A 20,364-nucleotide genomic window follows, 5' to 3' on the forward strand; every position below is an offset into this window, starting at 1 on the left:
AAGTCAAAAAGGGCCATAATTCAGCCAAAATCCTTGATGGAGTTATCTGCTCTTGCCTACAACTGGCCATGGTGATGGTAAACAAGTGTTGAAAGTTTCAAAGCTTTATCTCAAAAGACTTTGTCTAAATATGAACTGGTACGAAAAACTAAACCCAGATTTCTAAGTCGAAAGGGGCCATAATTCAGCCAAAATCCCTGATGGTGTTATGTACTCTTGCCTATAACTGGCCATGGTGATGGTAAACAAGTGTTGAAAGTTTCAAAGCTTTATCTTAAAAGACTTTGTCAAAATATGAACTGGTACCAAAAACTTAACCATGATTTCTAAGTCAAAAGGGGCCATAATTCAGCCAAAATCCTTGATGGAGTTATGTGCTCTCGCCTATAACTGGCCATGATGATGGTAAACAAGTGTTGAAAGTTTCAAAGCTTTATCTGAAAAGACTTTGTCAAAATGTGGACTGGTACGAAAAACTTAACCAAGGTGTGACGCCGACGCCGTGGTGAGTAGGATAGCTCTACTTATTCTTCGAATAGTCGAGCTAAAAAACAAATAAGTAAGTCATTAAGTCAAGGTCACAGTAAAGTGACCCCTAATTGCTTAGGGTTATCAGGTAATTATAATTAACTAGAAAATGCTTTTGTAAAAAAGCGCATGTCTCCCCCAATGCAAAGTCCTATAGGCAAGAAGTCAATAGGGGTCAGGAGCGAAAGTCAAAGAGACACTGATGGTTAGCTGCAATAGGGATCATCTTCTTGGCATGTCCAGACATCCGGCTAAATTTCAACACTCTTGGCCTAGTGGTTCTCAAGTCACTGTTCAGGCTCCTGTGACCTTGACCTTTGATCAAGTCACCTCAAAATAAATAGGGGTCATCTACTCTGCATGTCCAATCATCCTATTAAGTTTCAACATTGTAGGTCAAGTGGTTCTCAAGTTATTTCCAAAAAATGATTTTACATGAACAGGCCTCTGTGACCTTGACCTTTAATAGACTGACCACAAAATCAATAGGGGTCATCTACTCTGCATGTTCAATCATCCTATGAAGTTTCAACATTCTGGGTCAAGTGGTTCTCAAGTTATTGATCAGAACTGGTTATCAATGTTCAGGCCTCTGTGACCTTGACCTTTAACGAAGTGACCCCAAAAACAATAGGGGTCATTTACTCTACATGAACAATCATCCTATGAAGTTTCAACATTCTAGGTCGAGAGGTTCTCAAGTTATTGATTGGAAATGGTTTTCCATGTTCAGGCCCCTGTGACCTTGACCTTTCACAGAGTGACCCCAAAATCGTTAGGGGTCATCTACTCTTTATGACCAATCATCCTATTAAGTTTCAACATTCTGGGTCAAGTGGTTCTCAAGTTACTGACCGGAAATGGTTTTCAATGTTCAGGCCCCTGTGACCTTGACCTTTAATGGAGTGACCCCAAAATCGATAGGGGTCATCTATTTTGCATGTACAATCATCCTATGAAGTTTCAACATTCTGGGTCAAGTGGTTCTCTAGTTATTGATCGGAAATGGTTTTCAATGTTCAGGCCCCTGTGACCTTGACCTTTTGATGGAGTGACCCCAAAATCAATAGGGGTCATCTACTCTTCATGACCAATCATCCTATGAAGTTTCAACATTCTAGGTCAAGTGGTTCTCTAGTTATTGATCGGAAATGGTTTTCAATGTTCAGGCCCCTGTGACCTTGACCTTTGACGGAGTGACCCCAAAAACAATAGGGGTCGTCTACTCCATCAGCCCTACAACCCTATGAAGTTTGAAGGTTCTAGGTCAAATGGTTCTCCAGTTATTGCTCGGAAATGAAGTGTGACGTACGTACGGACGGACGGACGGACGGAAGGACGGACGGGGCAAAAACAATATGTCTCCAGGGGAGACATAAATAGTCAAGGAAATATGATCTGATAACTTTTGAATTTTTAATATTCCTATATACTTCATATAACAATTGACCCCCAGGGCTGGGCCTCTTTTCACCCCAGAGGCATCATTTAGACAATCTTGTTAGAGATCCACTAGGCAATGCTACATATCAAATATCAAAGGCCTAGGCCTTGAACATTCAGACAAGATTTTTATTTTTTCCTACGCAAGTGTATGTAAAACTAAAGACCACCCAGGGCAGGGCCGCTTTTCACCCCAGGGTTATAATTTGAATAATTTTCGTGGAGGACCACAAGGCAATGCTATAAACCAAATATCAAAGGCTTAGGTCATGCGGTTTTAGACGAGAAATTTTTTAAAGTTTTTTCCTTTAGTCTATGTAAAACTTGTGACCCCAGTGGTGGGGCCTCTTTTCATCCCAGGGGCACAATTTGAACAATCTTCATAGAGGACCATTAGATGATATCACATGCCAAATATCAAGGCTCTACGCCTTGTAGTTTTGGACAAGAAGATTTTTAAAGTTTTTCCTTTCAGTTGCCATGGCAACAAGAGTTCTGCATGGAATTCAATTTTTTTAATAATTTTGAAAGGGGGCCACCCAAAGATCATTCCTGATAGTTTGGTGTAATTCTGCCAAGTGGTTTTCAAGAAGATTTTTTTTAGAAAATGTTGACAGACACATGACGCACGACTGACGACAGACATTGAGCGGTCACAAAAGCTCAACATGAGCCTTTGGCTCAGGTGAGCTAAAAAAGCTAATGAGGAACATTGTACAATCACAACAGCTCATCTGTGATCATTCAGCTCAGATGGACTAAGGTTAACATTCCTTTAAAAAAAAAAATTCAGCATTATAGTTTGAGATGATGTTGCATATATACAATTATCACTATCAGCGACATTTTCAACACACCTGATTTTCCAATAGCCATTCCTGGTTTATATCCCATCTTCTGCAGCAATGAGAACCCTTTATTTTCACTGGATATACTGGCCCTTAATCCTTCCTCCCTCTTTTCCTTCTCAAGTACAGCCTGTGGTTTTTTCTTGTTTTTCTCATTCGCAACTTTTTCTTTCCTGTGTTGTGCATGCTTTCTGGCAGTGTCTTTGGACAGTAAACCTGGTCTTGTATCTGGTCTAATAAAAACAGAACATTTATTTTATTATTAGAGACCAATCATATATGCCATGGGGAAGTGAAAGGTTTAATAATACATCTAATTACATTGCATATAAACATCTACCGTTTGTTAAAAATATCTTTACCATCATGTTAACCTATATTTATTTACTGGTAAATGATATATTTGTTTAGTTTAATGTCAGCTTTAAGAATTATTTTAGACATACATGTGCAAATGGGTAGAACCATGGACCTTCCGCAAGCCACCTGTATGACTTCCTAAAAGAATTCTACACCCCAATTATTATCTCAAATCAAACAGGACAAAATATCATAAACTTTATTTTATCTGAATCAAATTTATCACTTTATACAGCCTTCTTACACGGTAAGGTTCCGTCGAGATAATGGAACTTATCAATTATCAAACAAGTGCATAAAATGGCCCTTACTGTTTACCAAAAATAGACTAGTATTAATAACAGGCAGTAAACATTTTTTTATCCAGTTTTATGAACAGAGAGAGACTTTGATGGTTGGAAGTGTGATCGTTTCGTTTAACCGGGTAGAGATTTTGTAAGCATTTACCAGTCAAAACATGAAACGGACTTGTGTATACATGGAAGCATTACGGTCCAGGTGTAGTAATTATCCCGTTCAATGGATTTGAAAGCATAATCAATTTTGGTACTAAACTCTGCCTACCTCTGGTATATACAAAGCAGGTATCTATTTGCATGGAGTTGTTAGATTTTCTAAGTCCAAAAGGGGCCATAGTTCTTGCAAAAAGCAATGTAGAGTTACAGTACTTGCTGTGCAGAGTCAGCTTTTAATGGTAAATAACTGCTCCAAGTTTTAAAGCAATAGCTTTGATTGTTAAGGTGAAAAGTTGACCTAAACGCAAAACTTAACCATGAAATCTGATATTTTCTCAGTCCAAAAGGGGCCATAATTCTTGTAAAAAGCAATGCAGAGTTATGGTACTTGCTACACGCAGAGTCAGCTTTTAATGGCGAATGACTGCTCCAAGTTTTAAAGCAATAGCTTTGACTGTTGAGGAGAAAAGTTGACCTAAACACAAAACTTTACCAAGAAATCTGATATTTTCTAAGTCCAAAAGGGGCCATAATTCTTGCAAAAAGCAGGATAGAGTTATGTTTCTTGCTGTACAGAGTCAGCTTTTGATGGTAACAAGTGTTGCAAGTTCTAAAGCAATAGCTTTGATAGTTTAGGAGAAAAGATCTCTGACCTAAACATAAAACTTAACCAAGAAAACCTGATTTTCTCAGTCCAAAAGGGGCCATAATTCTTGCAAAAAGCAATGTAGAGTTACGGTACTTGCTGTGCAAAGTCAGCTTTTAATGGCCAATAAGTGCTCCAAGTTTTAAAGCAATAGCTTTGACTGTTAAGGAGAAAAGTTGACCTAAACACAGAACTTAACAAAGAAATTTGATGTTTTCTAAGTCCAAAAGGGAGGGGCCTCCGTGGCCGAGTGGTTAAGGTCGCTGACTTCCAATCACTTGTCCCTCATCGATGTGGGTTCGAGCCTCACTCGGGGCGTTGAATTCTTCATGTGAGGAAGCCATCCAGCTGGCTAACGGAAGGCCAGTGGTTCTACCCAGGTGCCCGCCCGTGATGAAATAATGCACGGAGGGGCACCTGGGGTCTTCCTCCACCATCAAAGCTGGAAAGTCGCCATATGACCTATAATTGTGTTGGTGCGACGTTAAACCCAACAAAAATAAATAAAAAATAAAACCAAATTCTTGAAAAAAGCATGATGGAGTTATGTTTCTAGCTGTACAGAGTCAGCTCTTGATGGTTAACAAGTGTTGCAAGTTTTAAAGCAATAGCTTCAGTAGTTTAGGAGAAAAGCTGACCTAAACACAAAACTTAACCAGGCAACGCCAACCCCGCTAAAGTGATGACAATAACTTATCATTTATAAAAAAAAAAATCAGATAATAAATAAATTAATAAATTAAAATAAATAACACATTTCGAGTCTTCTATTGTGCAAGAGAGATTATATGATACTTTCTTCAAAATCCCGTGCCTTAAAATGCATCAAAGAACAAAAGTTTATCTAAAAATAAATTGCGAAATCCGTACTTTCAGCAGAAAAATACTTTCCGTATGTATCTCCCGTGGTACCTGACAATTGCGAATAGTTTCTGAGGGATACGGCTGCTGTGTGAATAAATTCAATAATGGAAGTAGGGACACGGCTGCAGTGTCTGTAATATACTATTCGCAGCCATGTATATAGCCTCGGCCTTAAAACACTGAAAATGCGTTAAAACCTATTCTCTATCGCCACATATGGTCATTTTGGTTTAAAATGCTGAAATATATTGACTTACAGTTGACAGGGATAGAGGTGGGGGGCCCGGGAATGTTGACCTCTGTTGCATCTTTTGACAGGAATGAAATGGTGGCCTCTGTTACATCTTTTGACAGGAATGAAATGGGGATGTTGGCCTTTGTTACATATTTCGGTCTAAATTCCAAGTACCCAGATATTATTAATCTGGACATAGGAGGTGATGGAGGCATATAAAAACCACATTATATTTATAGTTCAATATTTGGGGTAGGTATAGAAGAGGGTCCATGATTTTTTTTAATACAAGTGTGAAATGGTGGGTTCTGGTGCATTTTTGAGTCAAAACTTTGGTAAGTGTAGGTCACTTCTCAGGCCCCTAGGGACAGCGAAGCGGCACTGGCCTCCCCCCTCCCCCCACCCCCCTGGATCCAGGTCTATGTAGATGAGGGTGACTTTGACCAGCTGTGGAACTTCTTAAGCTTAATTTTTTATCTCTGTTTAGTGAAAATTGAAAGGCTTCACTTTAAGCACAAGTTGAAGTATTTGCATGCATGTCAAATTGTATGTGATTTAGTTAATACAAAGTACATTTCGATGGTACCTAAAGATTCAAATTCATCTTTACATATTTTTTTCATAGTGAAATGATAGCTAAGTGCAACAATTTATTAAATATATTTATGATTTTCCTCCTCTCCATGTAAAAATAGAAATATCAATATTTAAACAAGAGTGCAAGAATGTCACAATATACGCCCGTCACAGCAAATTTCTTTACTCTAAAACCTGTATTTGCAAATGGAATTTTAATTTTGTGGTTGCATAGTAATAACTGTAAGTGTTTTGTTTTTCTAAGTCCACAAAAAAATTCCTTACCAGGTAGAGATACCTTAAAATATACCTAAAATTGGAAAGTAACATCTATGTTGTACCACAGAAAAGTGGTCTTGGTTTTTCCCTATGGTCAATTAGTCTGTGGACGCCGCCCGCCCGCCCGCCATCCCGCCCGCCCGCCAGGGGCGTTCCCATAATACGTCCCGTTTTTCAAACGGGCGTATAAAAATGACTTTCTCAAAATATCTGAAGCAAAATGGACAACTCTTGTACTGACTGTTTTTCAATGATTTTAGGATTTCCCAAATTATAGTCTATATAAAAAGTCTCCACAGCTAAATAAATTCAATAGAGTATAGTGTAAGTTCAGTCTACTTTCAACACTTTGAAAGAACCTATACTGAACTTCCTTTTGTCTTTTAATAAAGTAAAAATCCAAGACTAGCCAAGAGTCAAAAACTCATGAAAAAAATCTGAGTGAAAGAGAATGACATGCTCTTTATTATAAGCTTACCAAAACCATACCAAAAATTTGCCTGAAAGAAGTTATTAAAGATTTTATAATGTAAACAAACCCCTACATCATTTTACCATTAATATTTTCCACTCATGAATGCACTCAATTCAGGTGACAATTATTGATATTTATAATTGTAAATGAGAGGCCCCAACAAAAAAAAAACTTTCAAGTTGTGTAAACAGTTTAAGCTGTAAATTAATGTTGATATCTGAAGTTACCCTCTTACTTTGTTTACAACAATAAATAAAACACCTTATACATGTAGTTTGTTTAAGGTAGTTGACCTGTAACGAAAATCATCAAATAAAGTAATCTCCATATGCCTTTTCAGCATTTATTCGTTTTTCATGGAAAGCAATGATCCTGAGAGTTCCATCCAGAGAATGTTGTATTGCTTAAAATACATTGCAGAAAGTCATTACATATCAGCTACCTTAAAATGTTGTAATTACAACCACTACCTTAAAATGTTGTAATTTCATTTGATGACAATGACTTTTTGTGTTACAATAGAATGTTGTATTGCTTAAAATACATTGCAGAAAGTCATTACATATCAGCTACCTTAAAATGTTGTAATTACAACCACTACTGACTTTTTGTGTTACATTATTTGCAGCAAAGTACTCTTGAACAGTAAGAGCAATGCTGACTAAAGCATAAGAAACACTTTCAAAATGATTCACTGAAATGATGAATATAACCAGTCTAGCTACTTTGTTGCACTAACTTGCAGCATGCCCATTCACGCACTGCAGTACGTGAATCACGCACAAAATATCAAATGCACGCATAAAAATCACTTGTTGGGGGTACACGCACGCAGAGATTCGGAACTCCAGTTCAGCTGCCAAATCGCTGTTTATTGCATCACGCACTTGCCAATTGTTTGGTATGGTCTAAAACGCAGATCCGGTCCACGAACGTTATAATTTCGTTTCCATCACCGAATTCTCGGCGTAATTGTCAGCTGTTTAGAGGGGTTTGGTAAATGTTTTAGTCGGACGTCACATGAGTCGTGTGCAAAAAAGAATGGATACGAAACGCAAAAAGGCATTTTAGCTTTAACAAGTGAATGAAGTATTGCCATGCAATACAAAGTCCCCTACTGGAAGGCACCTAATTTTCTCTACTGCAGTATAACATAATGAACTGATATCTGTCAATGATGTATAAACAATATTGTACTATATATACAATATAATATAACAAAGCACTTTGATTAAAATTTGCATATATAAAAACGTACAGTTCGTCATGTCAGCGCAATAACTCAATAAGTGCATATATATTATATAAGCACTTATTGAGTTATTGCGCTGACATGACGAGTTGTTTTCATTTGGACTTTTTTTTTGGTCGATTATACAAAAAATTATCATAAAAGTTATTTATAGTAACAACAAAGTGAAATAAACCCTAAAAAAAAAAAAATAAATTATATAAAATTTAAGTCCACAAGAAACTCTTTACCAGGTAGAGATAGATCAAAATACACCTAAAATTTGGATGTACCGTGCATGTTGTACCACAGAAAAGTGGTCTCAATTTTTCCCTACGGCCAGTAATAAAAAAGTTACGATATAATCTATTTATAGTAACAACAAAGGGACATAATTCTAAAAAAAAGTGTGCCTCATAGTGGTGAACATTTCTACCAAGTATCATCAAAATCCCTCCATGCATGAAGAAGAAATGCTCCGGACAAACTCATTCTTGCATTTGACCTTTAACCTCTAAGTATGACCTTGACCTTAGACCTAGGGACCTGGTTCTGGCGTGTGACAATTCGTCTCATGGTGGTGAACATTTGTGCCAAGTTACATTACAATCCCTCAATGCATAAAGAAGAAATGCTCCAGACAAAGTCATTCTTGAATTTGACCTTTGACCTCTAAGTATGACCTTGACCTCTTAGACCTAGAGCCGGGGCTTTGCGCACAACATGTTGTCTCATCCAGGGAAATGTTTGTGCCAACTGATATTTAAATCCTGTTTTGCATCACAAAGTTATAGACCGGACAGGAAAAAAACCCTGTTGACCTTTGACCTCAAAATGTGACCTTGACCTTTGAGCTAGGGGTGCGGGTTTTCCGCACGACACATCGCCTCATCATGGGGAATATTTTTGCCAAGTAATATTAAAATCCCTTCATGGATGAAAGAGTTATGGACCAGACACGAAACAGACCCTGTTCATGCCATGTTAACATTTGACTGCTAAGTGTGACCTTGACCTTTGAGCTAGGGGTCTGAAAGTTGTGCATGACACATCATCTTATTATGAGGTACAATTGTGCCATGTGATATTAAAATCCCTTCATGGATGGGAGAGTTATGGACCGGACAGGAAAAAAGCCCTGTTGACCTTTGACCTCCAATTGTGACTTTGACCTTTAAGCTAGGGGTCCGGGTTTTGCGCATGACACGTCGTCTCATCATGGGGAACTTTTGTGCCAAGTAATAATAAAATCCCTTCATGGATAAAAGAGTTATGGACCGGACACGAAATTGCGGACGGACGGAATGACAGAATGACGGAATGACGGAAAAGCGCATTCCTATAGTCCCCGAAACTGGTTTTCAACCAAGACTAATAAACTCGGCAAAAGGTTAACAGTATTTTATTTTTCGATATTTAACTGCAACTTTGATACACATTGCATATCTGGGCATTTATTATTGATGGACGAATTTTACCAGTCTTCAGTTGACTGTATGTTATTTCGGACGAATCGTGTTCCGTTCACGAAATTGGGAATACATGAAACTTGCTGAAAACTTATTTATATTTCGTCACCTCAGTGCAAGAAGTGGATAACTGCATTGACTTAAAGAAGGACTTATTCACTTTTTGCGCTAAGGTGACGATTTAGTATGATATAGGGAGGGGTCTTTTGATTCAGAATTTCCTATCTTAACTTTGGAAAAACATTTTACATTTTCTAAAATTATCTCATCTGTTATGCCCCACCCACGAGAGTTCTGTATGAAAAAAACAAACAAAAAAAAAAAAAAACATGTAATATACAAATTTTCAGTAGTTTAAAAAATAGAAAATTTTCAGATCTGCCATGTAGTGTACCCCCAAATTTTGAAGTGTACCCCTATTTTGCAAAAGCAGGGGGTACATGTACCCTCAACTTTAAAAATGAGTGGGCATGCTGACTTGATACCAATTTAACTTTTTTTGTAATTTCTCATTGTTGGATATATACATTTTACATTTCAGTATATAAATTTTGTGTAAACCAATGTATTATCATTGAGAACAATAAATAACTTTGGCTAAAAGATCAAAACTTAATAACGTTTCCTAATGTTGTAAAATTTCTTTAATGGAACTTATGCATTATTTTACTTTATTTTTATGCACTACTAAACTTTCTATAAGGGCCTCACTACAACGTATAAAATAACTGTCACTGTAAGTCATGAGAAAAGTGTGCATGTTGTATATTGAATACAAAGAGATTTTAAACAAATGTAGGTCATATTTTGTCTGCCTGATCAGTTGTTGGGAAAAGGACCTATTTTATTTTTCTTTCACTTTTGAAACGTGTTATGTTGGCTTCAGTTTATTGGTCAGTTCAGAGTTGTTCCCCTTAGATTTTCTTGGGTAGGTACGAAGTTCACAGCACTTCCACAGTAAATCGATAAAAATCATCTCAGTTCTTTTAAATCAAAAGTGTATTAGTTATCTAATACACAAATTGCACAAATCGAGTAGAATTAGGTCAAATTACATCATATACATCACAACATTCATGTGCAGACCCCACCTGGAAAATCCAAAAAAAAAAAAAAAAAGAAAAGAAGGAACGAAAATGTTTTTTCGAAAAGGTAACATTAGGACCGCATTCAAAGTGTATGTGGCTGCTACATACGACCTTAACATAATTCATATTTATGTTAATTATCTCAAAGAAACAAAAAACGTGAAAATAAGGGGTATATTGTATATAAAATTGCAGTGGAAAAGGTGTTCTTAAATGCTCCTAAAATGCCCCAGAATGCAGGAAATGAAGCGCTGAATTTCAAAATTTTCCAGGGGGGCATGCCCGGACCCCCCTAGCTCGTCGGCTTTTTGGCAACCCTGTACTTGTAGCATTCACAAAAACATGTCACACATCAAAATATTTAGTGTATAGAGACACTTTTCTCAAAGTGAGGGGCGGTCGGACCCCCTCTGAGAAAATTGGCTTGATCCGCGCATGTCATTTAAACTGTCAAACAGAGTTTCCTTTCATCCTACATCAAAGGACTAATGCCAATCTTCACTTTTCTTTGAACTTAAGCCGCCATGTGCCTGTGTTTATTTCAAGATTTTGATGTAATTTTGTCACCAAATGTGTCGGATAATACTGGGATATACAAATTTAATTATATTTGAAAATACAGGAAAATTAGGATTTACAAAAAAATCTCGGTAAGTGGCTTTAGTACACTGTTTGAAAAAAGGTCTCAATTAATGTGTACGATATGAACAGTTATCACTTAAGTTGCCTATTATTGCGTTGCATGATCAGAAATGTAGATGTCTGTTTTTATAAATCTTAAATGTTGAAACTGATCAACAGAAAATCAGAATCAATTTTTAGACTGCAGTCATCTATCTATCTATCTTCCATTGACGTCAAACCCCTTGCGGGAACATAGACGTTTTGCACGTCAAAATCAACAAGAGCTGTCTCCATAGGATGACATATGCCCCCGATGGCACTTTGAATGAGTAGTTATGGCCGATGTTAGAGTTTAGGACCTTTGACCTACGGAGCTGGGTCTTGCGCGCGACACGTCGTCTTACTGTGCCACACATTCATGCGTAGTTATTTTAAAATCCATGCATGAATGACAAAGATATGGACCGGACACGCCCATCAATGCACTATCATGAAAAATGACCTTTAACGTCTAAGTGTGACCTTGACCTTTGAGCTACAGACCTGGGTCTTGCGCCCGACATGTCGTCTTACTGTGGTACACATTCATGCCAAGTTATTTGAAAATCCATCCATGGTTGACAAAGATATGGACCGGACACGCCCATCAATGCACTTTCCTTTAATGTCTAAGTGTGACCTTGACCTTTGAGCTACGGACCTGGGTCTTGCGCGCGACACGTCGTCTTACTGTGGTACACATTCATGCCAAGTTATTTGAAAATCCATCCATCCATGACAAAGATATGGACCGGACACGCCCATCAATGCACTATCCTTTAATGTCTAAGTGTGACCTTGACCTTTGAGCTACGGACCTGGGTCTTACGCGTGACACGTCGTCTTACTGTGGTACACATTCATGCCAAGTTATTTGAAAATCCATCCATCGATGACAAAGATATGGACCGGACACGCCCATCAATGCACTATCCTTTAATGTCTAAGTGTGACCTTGACCTTTGAGCTACGGACCTGGGTCTTGCACGCGACACGTCGTCTTACTGTGGTACACATTCATGCCAAGTTATTTGAAAATCCATCCATCGATGACAAAGATATGGACCGGACACAAAAATTGCGGACAGACTGACAGACGGACAGACTGTTCAAAAACTAGAGTGGCGGAACCTATGCTCGCGGTATTTTGTACATATATAATCTTTTTAAGAAGCAAGAAAAAATTATTATTTCGACTTGCCTAAGCAAAAACATAAAGTTATCCTCCTTTTATCGAAACATATTGTTGATGTGTGTCATCACGGGACTTAGTCGTCTCGTGAGCTATCGACACGGCATACGTGAAAAGGTGAAAATTCGCCCTGAAGGGAACCTATGCTGGCGGTATGTTATATCGATTAAACTAAGGGCGAAAAAAAAAATTCAGCAGGCTAAAAAGGAACAAACAAGCACATGCGAATATAATATTTAGAACATTACTCATTTATTATGTGAAAAACAAAAGAAATGAGGATAAAATTTAGTATGTGCCTCTATGTGTATATTTCCCTTACAGAAATGAAGTCACTATTAGAACAAGGCTTAAAAACGTATCATAATGTTATTTAAAAACAGAATGTTCAAGTATTAAAGATTCAAACAACGACAGTGATTAATTCACTAACGTTTTCTACACTTCTTTTGTGTGTAGGAAATTTACTCCTCCCTACATCTCAGAAAGAACCATTTGGACTTTGTCAAAATGCTAAGATCAACATCGATCTTTTCATGTTTCGAAAGGCACTCGTAGTGTAGCCAGGCGTCACATTCATCACATCTTGCTCTTAAATGTATCTTATATCTGAATGTAATGCATGATTTCTAAAAAACTAACTTTAGTTTAGTGATTTTGACATATTTGTGTGAGATTTGTGCGAAGGATACAGATTGCGTAAAATGTATCGGCTGCTGTATACGTCACGTGAGCGGCACGCGCGACTTCGCTACGTTTGTTGTAAAGGCATTTCACCACTGGTCGGTGTTGAACATAGCATGATGAAATATTTTTATCAGTGTTTCTGCAGAGAGCATATTTATCGAAATACCGCGAGCATAGGAATACCGCGAGCATAGGTTCCACCACTCTATATGCCTCCCTTCGGGGGCATAAAAAGAGAAAGAATATATAGTGATAAAAATTTAGAGTGGAAGAAACTAAAAATAACTTTGGTGATATTAAAAGGTTAAAACTTGAGTTTGCAGGATAACTAGGGCCAGGTATGTTCAAGGCTGCAAACTGCAGCACTGAACTGCTCTAGGGTAGGGAGGTGGGCGACATTGGGGGGGGGGGGGGGGGGGTTGGTTCCAATTGTACACTGTTCTCGGAAAATAAGAAAACTTGTAATTAGTCAGTGGTTCCAGTAATTAACCTATAACTTAGAGAATGGCCATAGCGGACACATCGGGTCATTGGGGTCTGGTAATCTACGATTGGGATAGCAACCAGATCATGATGAATCTTATAGACTGACTCATGTTGACCGACTCTGAATAAATGACAGTATTGATACAGAAAGATGAGCAGTGAGACAAAGCTTGTGGTCTGTTCTATGGACATGTACACTGCACCAGCCACGTGGAGTTCTAAGCTCGGATACCTTGTGCCCACGACTGCAAAAAAAATATCCGAATAATACACCAACCGCTAACAGTGATACTTCCTAAAAACAGGAACTTCTTACGACTACAAATAGAAACTCAACACCAAGTATACCTTACATTTTCTGTAAAAAAGCGTCAGACATATAGTCTTCTTCCTCAGACATTTTACTTTAGCGTGGCACTGGGTATATGCAGGCTTTTCCCCTGATTTGCGGATTTGTACAACTAATGACCCCTGGCGGTCGCGGCAATTTTTTCTAATAAAAGGGAGATAACTTTTCATTTTTTATTTATTCGGTATCCGGTCCAGTTGTCCTTGACTGTTTTTAACGCATCTTTTGTTAGAAAATACGAACTCGCGCTCTCTTCCCTTCTCTCCCAGATTTTAACTACCAATACTGTTCATATTTCATACTGTTGTAGAGGCCAATAGGCCTATATAAAGTCGGACCTTTCCTTCTGTGTTCTCCCAAACTGCTGTACCATTCACATACGTCTTACTCATATAAACTCATTCATAGTCACTATAATGTCTCAAAGTCACTGATAGCAACTGGCCTTAAATTTTATGGACAGACCCACCAAATGTTTGTTCAATCGATTTTTAAATGTGCACCTACTGGTGCAGAAACTAGAAATCTACGCCCTATAAATTATGTTTTTATAGCAAAGGCCAGTATGATTACTTTAATGTGTTTTAAAATTACTACTTGTTGTTGTTTTTTGGGGTTTTTTTTTTGTTTTTTTTTTTGCTTGTTTTTGTTTTTTGTTCGCAGAAAAAATGAAAATATCTTACAGAGTAGATACTAATAAGTAAGTATATTCAAGTACAACGTATGGAGTATTATAAAGTGGTTGTCAAAGTCATTTTGTGGAATATCATGGACATCTGTGCAAGGCTGTCCTCTTCCCATCCCCACTTGGATCGCCCCTTGCCAACACACCTTACTTGTAACATGAGGGCATGACTTGGCAAATGATCATCTATGAATCAAAATCTAACGTAAGTTACAGTAAGTACTTGTAATTTTAATTGTAAATTTACGGCTGGTGAAAATACGTTAATATTAAGCATACCGTATGGACCCGATGGTCGAGCTTTCCTAGGGAGGTGACTGAAAGCCCCGGTGTTAGGATCCTAGCTACTCCCAATGCGATGTGTCATTGAAAGACATTTTACCACGATTGCCTAAGTCAACCCAGGTGCAAATTACTGGGTTGAGGTATGACTGGTTTTTATCTGTTTCTAAAATAGGATCGCTCGAAAGCTCTACAGTCCTTATGTTCATTACACAATGATTCAAGCACTTAAATGTTTTGACTGCAGGTCCTATTTCTATGGCTGTTTTTCTCCATTTCCAAGCACAACCACTACCAAGTTTCTAATACATAACCCGAGTGTAGATAAACTGTCTTCTTCAGTGTAGCTATTACCTGTATTCAAACATACTTTAGTTTTTATAGCAAAGGCCAGTATGATTACTAAATATGTTTTACTAGTTGTTTTTTTTTTGTTTTTGTTTGTTTGTTGTGTTTTTTTTTTTTTGTTGTTGTTGTTGTTCGCTTTTTGTTTTCTTAAAGAATTGATCAAATTTCTACCGGTGGTATAAGTCCGCTGCGACTGTTATAGTACGTGACTGAAACACCAGGTTTTTCACTCAAAGTAGATTTTAAAAGTCCACGAATACTTGCCAAAAAAGAAAAGAAAACACGTTTTACAGAAAACATTATCTTTAACATCATGATAATCTTTACACATAGCTTAAGATTTTCAGATAGATTTACTTCATAAAGGATTTATATGATCATGATTATTTTAAAGATAGTTTGTAATTGTAGGCAATATGTCAGCTGATGTCTTATTAAATCTTATGGTTTTCCCCAACGATGAATTTTCATGTCAACGTATCATCCACTCCGGCAGATAAAATTAACTGAACGGTTATTAGGTTTAACATAGGTCTACTAGTGTGTGCCTGGAAAGGTTGATACGGTAATCAGGAACAAAGCTATAGAACATCCGAACAAAACAGCCCTAGACTCGGTTTGACTAAGCCTGATGAAATTTGAAAAGCAATTAACGCCTCATCCCCCAGCACCTGTTTGGTCGGAAACTATTTTACAACGAAATTATCCCAAAGGATCAGAAATAATAACACTACGCCCAGTAAAGGGTACCTTTTTTACAGTCTCAACGATTGCAATGCTGTTTTGGTAGTTATTCATATCATAAAGAAGCAAACTCTTTTACGAAGAAACCGTAAGGACCAGGGATAATAACCATGCTTCAACCATGTTCTAAAAGCTTTCCATACAACCCATCATTTCTGTTGTGATAGTTAATAAAATCATTCTGAAGCGTCCAAGTAAAATGACAGCAGATTCGAGTGATGAGATGTACAACACCCCTCATGAACTGAGCGGAAGTCATATACTAAATTTTGTTTTAGGGTACCAAAATGGTGATTTTCGAGGTCTTTTTCTGTCACTCTAGACATCACAATATGGTAATAATCCATGTTAAAACAAATGCATGTATATACAATTGTTATTGTGATCTTGAAATATAACAGTAGTTTTTATTATTTTCTAGTTATCATTCTCGATCGTGTAACGACAGCAACAATGCTTCATAAAAACGTATGCTAACCTATAGGAACCACTAGTATATACAAATTTCACTTCGTGGCGTTATGTCTTTGTACAATCAAACAGCTACGATGAGTTTTTATGAAACCTAATTAAATGTGTGTGTGTGCGCGCGCGCGCGCGTGCGTGCGTGCGTGCGTGTGTGTGTTTTTTTTTTCAATTCTGAAGTTATTACACTGGTTGCGTTGAAAAATCCGTCAAAAGAATTTATTACTTATTGTGACATTTGATTAAATAAATCATCTGCACTAGTATATTAGGTTAATTATAATAGTAGCTCGATCTGTGATGCTGTATTCGGCTCGAGTGGATTTTTGCCAGATCGGATCTCACGAGGCGTGCAAAATCCACGAAAGCCGAATACAAAATCCCAGACTAGAGTCTAGCTACTGCTATAATGACCCTTTAATTATATACCTCCACCATTTTGTTTGTTGTTTTGTTTATCTGGACATTAATGAAAGTACTCCAGCAACATACACTACAAAAGGTACAATACGGATTTTTTTTCTGCTTGTTCATATTCACTTGTGAAATACAAGCCGATTTTTTACAGAATGTATATAGGTATATAATAAAGTAACATTACATGCTGTTTGTAAGTCACTTTCGAGCTGTCCTGCTGGCAAGAAACAGTGATATTGCATTTCACGGTATAGGTTAGGAAATGTAATTATACCTCCTACGAATCTTGTGAAGTTAAAGGTATGTAAATATGATAATGTTATTTTTAATGGTAACGGAGTGCAGTGTTTACAGTTTCGAATAAAATCTAGAATTTAACCTTTGCTGTATATACGATGTGAAAATCGCCACATATGTCTTGACCTTTATCAGTTTGTTCCAGTTTGGTTACATATAAATTCAGTCCGAATTTTGTAGTGACCAAATGTGTGCAACATACTTTTATTCCATTTATATACAAATAACAATATTCATCGGCTGATAACAATGATCGTTCAAAACATAATAATAGTATTTGGACTGTGCTGTTTCAGGACGAGTTTCGCAGGTGAAATCTCTCTCCAGACCCGTCTTGGGACAGTTATTGGTAGACAGGTTCAAACTTCATTTAATGGGAAGACTGGGATAGTTAATACATTTCATGGAATTCCATATGCCGAGCCGCCTACGGGTAACAGAAGATTCAGGAAACCCGTGCCAAAAGCGAACCTTCAGAGCCCATACAACGCCTCTGATTTCGGTCCTGCTTGTCCCCAGGACTTGTTCATGATGATGGGATGGGTCCCTGGATACCCGTATGTGGACGAAGATTGTCTTTCTTTGAATGTGTTCACACCAGAACATGCAAAGTCACCTGGTAGCCATGGAAATTATGCTGTGATGGTATGGATCTATGGTGGAGCATACGTGATTGGCCAGAGCAAAATGTATTCTGGAGAAAATTTAACACTTGTTGGGGATGTAATTGTAGTGACGGTAAATTACAGAATAACTTCCCTAGGATTTCTCAGTACAGGGAGTAGCAAGTACCCCGGAAATGCGGGATTATGGGATCAGCAATTGGCAATCAAATGGGTTCATGACAATATCGCCGACTTCGGAGGGGATCCAAACCGCGTTACTATATTTGGAGAGTCTGCAGGGGGTTCAAGCGTTCTCTTTCAGGCATTATATCCAGGAAACAAAGGTCTTTTTCAGCGTCTTATCACAGAAAGTGGCAGCCCATTGTGCCCCTGGGCTTACCAACCAAATCCAAAGAAATACGCAAGAATGTTGGCTGATAAACTCGGCTGTACAGATCCTGATCTTGACCTTGCTGTGGATTGTTTGCAGCACCTTGACGCTATGGCTGTTGTTAACAACAGTCGCGTGGGGTCTCAGGATGACACTGTATTTAGGGCTGAATGGGTTCCAAACTATGACAATGACTTCATTAGACGTTCTCAAGATCAGATGTTTGTTTCTGGAATCGATATGTTTAAAGACTTGGATTATATGGCTGGCGTTAACAACAATGATGGTGCATTTGTAACATTGTTAGCGATACAACCATATATGGTCAGCCAGATTAACAAAAGCTTTAGCCAAGGTATACCTAGAGACTTTTTCAATAACTTTTATATCCCAATGTATTTCAATGATTACCGAGGAAACACTAGTAAACTGATTAAGGATATGGTAGCATTTGTGTACACAGACTGGAGAGATTTACATAATGACAATTACACAAGACAGAAATTCTTAGAATTTTCTGGTGACTATAATTTCTTTATGCCGATTTTATCTAGTATAAGAGCGCATGCTCATACTCCAGCAAAGTCTAAATCGTTTCTGTACGAGTTCCACGTGCGGGCTACTTTCAACAAATCCCCGGCATGGGTACAGGGAGCCAACCACGGAGATGAGTTACCGTTCGTTTTTGGTTTTCCGGATTTGATGGCGGATGGAATGGGATTCCGAAATAATGTTCCGGACAATGAAAAACAAATTTCCACAAATATGATGATAATGTGGAGTAACTTTGCCAAAACAGGGTAAGGTTTGCTAAGCGATTGCGTTCGAAATATCATTTATACAGCTGAGCTCTGCTTAAGTTAAAGATGTCCATTTTTTCTTGGTTATAAGTAGATCGGTCTTTATATGAAATGGTTATCGTTTTATACAAATATACTTCAATATTTCATTGTTTCTTGTTTAAATACTCCTGAAATAGTACTTGGAAATTACTGGAACTAATCACGAATCAGATAACTTGCGGCATCTATAAACAATCGGAACTACGTGGAAATATTTCTTTCTACTTTCTGTATTCTTCATTGTCATTTTTGAACTTTCTTGTCCGTGCAGAAATTAAAAGGATCTTGTCCGTGCAGAAATTAAAAGGAATCATATTTTGAAAATAAAGCTGTTGTTTGCTACATGTTTTTCATTCGAGAGATTTCCATTGCAGTTAATAAGAATTTCGAAGATATTTTTAAGTATTCGTACATGGTATGCTTTTGTACAATTTCAGAAACCCAAATTTTCCAGTCACCGTCCCAGAGTCTATAGTTTGGCCAGAGTACAATCTCGAAACTAAACGCTTCCTGATGATTGATGAGAACAAATCGTCTGTCTCACAAAACCTATTTGGTGCCAGAGCCTCGTTTTGGCTTGAACTCGAACCACAGATGCATGCTCTTGAAATGACAGATTCAAATGTTCATCACGAAACGGGTTTAGGTATACCTATTATAGTTGGATGAATCTTCGAGCTGTGGGCAATTTAACATTATGTATAATCACAAAATACATGTTATTTAGGAACATTACTTCACGAAAATAGTAATTTAGTAATTTTATAGAAGCAGAAAGTTCCGAGACAATTACTGGTAAAACAGAATACATGTATTGTAATCAGTATTAAAATGACAAGCTTGTGTATGGCATTTTCTGTGTGCATGTACATATGCAAAAACCGTAAGCATATACAAGAATGTTTTTTCTGTATCATTGTTGTCATCTTTAAATGCCAGTTTCATCCTGATGCTACTCTTTCAATGGTTGTCGTAGAATAAAGAATAAAACAAAAACAGTCTCCTTTTCTGTACTTTATCAGTCTGACAATGACACGCAACTGACCTTTTTCATATCGAGTTTTGAGTTATCAATTAACAAAATACAGACACTATTTCATTCTTAATATCTTCTCTCTCAGGGTTTGAATTTGACCAATATGGCCAAAGTTTACGATATTGCATATTGTTTCTTGTAATAAAACTCCAAAACAAAGGAGTCATAGAAGCCACGATGCGATTACTATGATCTGTGTTTCAAACTTTTATTCCATCCTATCTTCAAACATGAAGTCCGCTGGGCAAGTTAAGCGTGGACATAAACAACTGTTTATCTGATGTTTTCAGCATTTTTGTGCTTCACACTCTTGATCCATCATACAAAAAAGACTGTGTCGCACATACATGTATCTCCAAATTCTGTGTATGTACCTGG

At 37.5% G+C, this 20,364-nt stretch overlaps 2 protein-coding genes across 2 annotated transcripts in view; one reads left to right on the plus strand and one right to left on the minus strand.

Annotated features, from left to right (window-relative positions):
- Nucleotides 1-14,014, minus strand: part of LOC123564428 (G patch domain-containing protein 11-like) — a 33,857-nt gene extending 19,843 nt beyond the window's left edge. Inside the window, 2 exon segments of the mRNA XM_045358003.2 lie at nucleotides 2,829-3,052; nucleotides 13,879-14,014. Of these exon segments, the coding sequence (XP_045213938.2) occupies nucleotides 2,829-3,052; nucleotides 13,879-13,925 (271 nt within the window). The 5' untranslated portion in view covers nucleotides 13,926-14,014.
- A 2,118-nt stretch (nucleotides 14,015-16,132) lies between these two features.
- LOC128549666 (cholinesterase 1-like) lies at nucleotides 16,133-19,619 on the plus strand. Its single transcript, XM_053526867.1, has 3 exons — nucleotides 16,133-16,158; nucleotides 17,409-18,908; nucleotides 19,388-19,619. The coding sequence occupies exons 1-3, from the start codon at nucleotides 16,133-16,135 to the stop codon at nucleotides 19,617-19,619; spliced, it is 1,758 nt and encodes a 585-aa protein (XP_053382842.1).
- The last annotated feature ends 745 nt before the right edge of the window (nucleotides 19,620-20,364 follow it).

The sequence above is a fragment of the Mercenaria mercenaria genome, chromosome 2 (genome assembly GCF_021730395.1).
Source record: "Mercenaria mercenaria strain notata chromosome 2, MADL_Memer_1, whole genome shotgun sequence".
Taxonomy (NCBI): Eukaryota; Metazoa; Mollusca; class Bivalvia; order Venerida; family Veneridae; genus Mercenaria; species Mercenaria mercenaria.

What these genes read in the sequence shown, in the direction of transcription:
- LOC128549666 (XM_053526867.1), top strand. Translation starts at nt 16,133, where the DNA reads ATGACAGCAGATTCGAGTGATGAGAT. An exon ending in GCAGATTCGAGTGATGAGAT is followed by an intron (nt 16,159 to 17,408) that starts GTACAACACCCC and finishes GTGCTGTTTCAG; the next exon opens with GACGAGTTTCGCAGGTGAAA. An exon ending in AGTAACTTTGCCAAAACAGG is followed by an intron (nt 18,909 to 19,387) that starts GTAAGGTTTGCT and finishes GTACAATTTCAG; the next exon opens with AAACCCAAATTTTCCAGTCA.